The 5,260-nt window shown below is 46.2% G+C and overlaps 1 protein-coding gene across 1 annotated transcript in view; it reads left to right on the plus strand.

The window, feature by feature from the left end:
• The window catches only part of LOC106330209 (pollen-specific leucine-rich repeat extensin-like protein 2), a 6,562-nt gene extending 5,087 nt beyond the window's left edge, over positions 1 to 1,475 (plus strand). Inside the window, exons 5-6 of the mRNA XM_013768724.1 lie at positions 16 to 81; positions 357 to 1,475. Of these exons, the coding sequence (XP_013624178.1) occupies positions 16 to 81; positions 357 to 1,475 (1,185 nt within the window). The remainder of the gene's footprint in view (positions 1 to 15; positions 82 to 356) is intronic.
• Positions 1,476 to 5,260: the final 3,785 nt, after the last annotated feature.

A 5,260-nucleotide genomic window follows, 5' to 3' on the forward strand; every position in this document is an offset into this window, starting at 1 on the left:
AAACTACCTATGCAGCAAAAACCAAAGTTACTATCAATCGCACTCTCCGGCGATTGTCTCCCCAAAACTTCTCTCCGTCAGGTATCCCCCGAGTTATCATCCATGATGAAGCGTATACTAAAGGGGCTGAAATTCACAAGGATTTTCTTGTCTGTCGGTTCTTTGATAGAGTTCCGGCTTATAGTCTCATTCAAAATGTTCTCAACTATTTGTGGGGCAAAGGAAAGCATCTTGAGATTCATATGCTGCCCCAATCTAACTCTGTTCTAGTTAGACTCTAAAATGAGTTCATACGGGAGAAGGTGCTGCAAAAAAGATACTGGTATGTAGACACCTCAATGTTCTACGTATCTCAGAGGTCTGAGCACCCAGAAGACTACTCTCCATCGCTCCAAAGAATTCAACTATGGGCTCACCTAAAGAGAGTTCCCTTTGAACTTATGTACGATGTTGGGTTAAGCCATATTGCTGGCCAAATAGGTGACCCAAGAGAAACTGATGATTGGACGCTAAGTCTGATAAGCATCAGCATTGCCCATGTCAGAGTGGAGATTGATACTACCATTCCACTCCCTTCTCAAGTGGAAGTAGGAAGGTCCAATGGAACTTTTGTCACTGTTGATGTTGAATACCCCTGGATGCCTCCCTCTTGTGCGCATTGCAAAGAAGTGGGTTATATCCAACGTCACTGCCCTCTCCTCCCCCCACCTACTGCCCTCACTCCCAAACAGAATCCCCCACCCAAAAGCCCCAACACTCAACCCCCATCCTCCTCTCACCCTCCTAAAAAAGCCAACCCCTCTAATAAGTTTTGCTTCTCCTGTCGTACTATGGGTCACCTCATGAATAACTGTCCAAAAGGCCCACAAGATTGGACTCTTGTAAACCGAAGAAAACCACCACCCGCAGTTGATCCTCAAACCACCCCACCTCTAGCTCAAATCCCCCTCCCCACCTCTAACTCGCAGTCTGGTCCCACCCCCATTCCTGCTCCCTCTGTTCATAGCCAAAATCCCCCCGCTTCCCCCTCCTCTACTCCCGCCGCTTCTTCTCCCCAAGTTGATATTGCAATTGATCCTCCTTCGATGGAAATCGATACACCAAGTCCTACTAAAGAAACTATCATTGACTGCTCTGACATGGATTCCTCATCTGCTGAAGTCTTTGTCCTTGCCCTCCCGGCAGTCTTCAAAGATAGACCCATCATTATCTCAAACAACCACCTCCCTCCTAAAAAACCTTCAACCCTCTCCCTAAACCCCTTTTGCACTCTTCCATCAGATACTCCCACCCATCACCCCACTCAAGACCTTCCTCTCCCCGCGTTACCTCCTCCCTCTTCCAACCCTGAACCCTCCCCCCTCCAAATCCAAACCCAAGCCCCCTCATCTCCCAAATCTTCAACTCCCGTACCCTCTTCTTTTGTGCCTTTACCCGAGTCTACTCCTTCTGGGGTGACTCAAAACCCCTCTTAATCATGTGTACTAATATTTTTTTTTGGAATGTCCGCGGTATTAATGAGACGGACAAGCATAGACCTTTTGTTCAATGGCTAGCTATCCATAAACCTTTAATGGGTGCCCTTTTGGAAACTCACATTAAAGAACCCAATCTCTCTCCTATTCTAAACCGTATCTGCCCGGGTTGGAATCATGTCTCAAACCATGACACTGACTTTGATGGTAGGATTGTTATCACCTGGAAGTTCCCTGCTGTTGTTGACGTGTTGCACCAATCTCGCCAGTCGATGACTTGTAACGTCTCCCTCCCAGGAGACAACAACTTCACTTTCACGGCTGTGTATGCTGCAAACACAAGAGAGGAAAGAAAAACATTATGGGAAGAGCTTTTTGAAATACAAACCACCCTGTTCTTGAAGAATAAAAACTGGTTGATAGGTGGTGATCTTAATCAAATTACACACTACCAAGAGCACTCATCACCTGCAGTAGACCACCTTTCTTCTGATATGCTGGAGCTGAAGGATAACCTCACCCAGCTTGGTGTCTCTGATCTCAGATTCCAAGGCTGTGCTAACACATGGACAAACAAGAACCCTTCAGCCCCTGTTACCAAAAAACTAGACCGGGCTTTGATAAACGATGTGTGGCTGGAATCTTACCCTAACGGTGTGGCTTCTTTCCTCGCCCATGATTTCTCTGACCATTCTCCCTGTCTTATAGACCTAGCCTGTCCCCTTCCCCAAGACGGTACCAATCCTTTCAAATTCCAAAACTTCCTACCCCAACACCCATCCTTTTTGCAAGTGGTTGAGACTGCCTGGTTTCAGAGTGGAAGCGAAGCGACTGATCTTTCGACCCTGGGTTTTAAAATAAAAGGATTAAAGAGAGTGATGAAAACACTTGCGAGAGATAAATTTTCAGGTATTCAAAAGAGAGTTATTTACACTAACAGTTTGTTAAAAGATGTGCAGGTTCAATGTCTAAATCAACCAAATGAAGAAAACTTCCAAGCAGAAAAAGATCTGATTACTCACTGGACCTTCTTGCGAGGGGTAGAGGAAGCTTTTTTCAAGCAGAAGTCGAGGATCAACTGGCTGCGGCTTGGAGACCAAAACACTTTGTTCTTCATGAGAGTTGCTGCAACAAGAAACTCCTACAACTCGATCCGCTCTCTTCAGCTTCCATGTGGCCTACTTGTCACATACTCGGTTGAACTTTGTGAGATTTCACTTGCACACTTCCAGAGCATTCTCTCCCCTGTAAATCTCCCTCCTCTATCGTCCCCCTTTCAGTGGTTCCTAGAGTTGCTGCCTTTCAGTTTCTCCCCTGTACAACAGACCTTACTATCATTTCTCCCTGATACTACAGAAATTGCTAAAACAATCCTCAAGCTAAACCCTAACAAGTCACCGGGACCAGATGGTTTTACCTCTGCGTTCTTCAAATCTGCTTGGTCGGTTGTAGGAGCTGAGACCGTTGCCTCCATACGCAAGTTCTTTGAAACAGGGTTTCTGCCCTCCTCCACAAATGCAACGATTCTTACCTTGGTCCCGAAACGGTCAGGGGCTTCAGCAATCACGGATTATAGACCTATCAGCTGCTGCAACACCACATACAAGACAATATCTAAACTGCTGGTCAAGCGCCTAAAGATCATTCTACCAGAAGTCATACTCCCAAATCAGACAGCATTCGTTCAAGGGCGTCTGCTCATTGAAAACACGATCCTAGCCTCAGAAATTGTTCAAGGTTACCATAAGGAAGGAGGGCCAAAGAGAGTTACCATCAAAGTAGACATTGCTAAAGCCTTCGACACCATCCGATGGGAATTTATCTTCCAATGTCTCAGGAGCATTGATGTTCCGGAACTGATGATCCGATGGATCGAGGCTTGCGTCTGTTCCGCTTCATTCTCTCTCGGTTTCAATGGTTCCTCTTATGGATACTTCAAGGGTACTCGCGTGCTTCGACAAGGAGATCCCTTGTCTCCGTACCTTTTCGTCCTTGCAATGAACTGCCTGTCACACTTATTGAATAAGTCGGCCAAGGAGGGGAAATTCAATTATCACTCTAAATGTAAAAGAACGGAATTAACTCACCTTTCCTTTGCAGATGATCTCCTTATCTTCTCCGACGGCTCTCCACGCTCAGTCACTAATATACTAGAGATCCTAAAGGACTTTGAAGCTCGATCAGGCCTTGCAGTGAGCATCGAAAAGACGTCTCTCTTTGCAGCTGGGTTGAAGCCTCATGAACTAACGCAGCTCAAAGCCGCAACGGGTCTCACTGAAGGAGTGCTGCCAGTAAGATACCTAGGGGTCCCTCTCTGTACTAACAAGCTGTCCATGCTCCACTGTGCTCCACTTATTCAATCAATCAAGACAAAACTTCACAGCTGGACAGTGAGATCACTCTCGATGGCAGGCAGACTTCAGCTACTCTCCACGGTGATAGCTGGAATTACAAATTTCTGGTCATGTGCTTTCATCCTTCCCCAAGCTTGCGTAGATGAGATTGACTCTCTCTGCAGTAAGTTTCTATGGAAAGGCAAAACAGATGGTGCCAATGCAGCAAAAGTAGCGTGGGCGAAGGTCACAACACCTAAGCAGGAAGGCGGGCTTGGTCTTAGGAAGATATCCACTTGGAATTTGACTTCTGTCCTTAAACTGATATGGATCCTCTTTTTCAAGCAGGAATCAATTTGGTCTCGGTGGTACACAACTGAAGTCTTGGAGGGCAACCTCAATAACTTCTGGGTCATTAACACAAAGCATAAAAACTCTTGGTTAGCCAACAAGCTTCTACTACTCATAGATACAGCCTACAACTGGATCAAGCATCTTGTGGGTAATGGGGAAACAACTTACTTTTGGACTTCTCATTGGTCGCCTTTTGGAAATATCAGGAAGTTCTTGGTGGGTGAATCTTGCATGACGGTGGGAATCCCTTACTCTATTACCTTAGCTGAACTATGGGTGACAGACCACTGGTTTCTCCCACCGGCGAGATCTGAAAAGCAAGTACGCATCTACACATTTCTTACCTCGCTCCAGCTAACTAACTCAGCAGACAAGATAGACTGGTGCCCAAAAGGTACGCCTATGACCTCCTACTCTACCCGCTTGATTTATGATGCATTGAGAGATGAATACCCCACTGTTCCATGGCACAAACTAGTGTGGTTCGGGAGTGGTATCCCAAAACACAAAATCAGAACTTGGTTGATGGTACTAGACCGCTGCCCTACTCGCGATCGTATGCTACAATGGGGACTGCAAACCGACAGTCAGTGTCTCCTCTGTAACAGCTACGCAGAATCACGCTCACATATCTATTTTGAATGTGACTACTCTTGGGCTATTTGGTCGCCGCTTGCTCTCCGATGTGGCTTCACGTCCATGCGTGACTGGGAAACACAACTACAACAACTTCAGGCGTTCAAAGGGACAAAACTCCACCGCACACTTCTCCTCCTCGCTTGGCAAGGCTCTCTATACACCTTTTGGACAGAGAGAAACAGCAGACTACATAGAGATTCTTTTCGATCCTCATCCTCCATCATCTCCGAGATTGATCACACCATCAGACGAAGAATCGCCTCTCTCCGATCCGCTCAACCAACTCAGGCTTCAGCTCTACTCCAAATGTGGTTCTCTAACTCTCCTCCACATTGATATTATCGATCGCTTAAATTTCTCCCTAGTTTGAGATTGGGCTCTATAATGTTCTATCTTGTTTCACGATTTTGGGCCTGTTGGCCCACCGGTATTAGCCTGTAACATTTGCACTCTTATGGT

This window comes from Brassica oleracea, chromosome C1 (genome assembly GCF_000695525.1).
Source record: "Brassica oleracea var. oleracea cultivar TO1000 chromosome C1, BOL, whole genome shotgun sequence".
NCBI lineage: Eukaryota > Viridiplantae > Streptophyta > Magnoliopsida > Brassicales > Brassicaceae > Brassica > Brassica oleracea.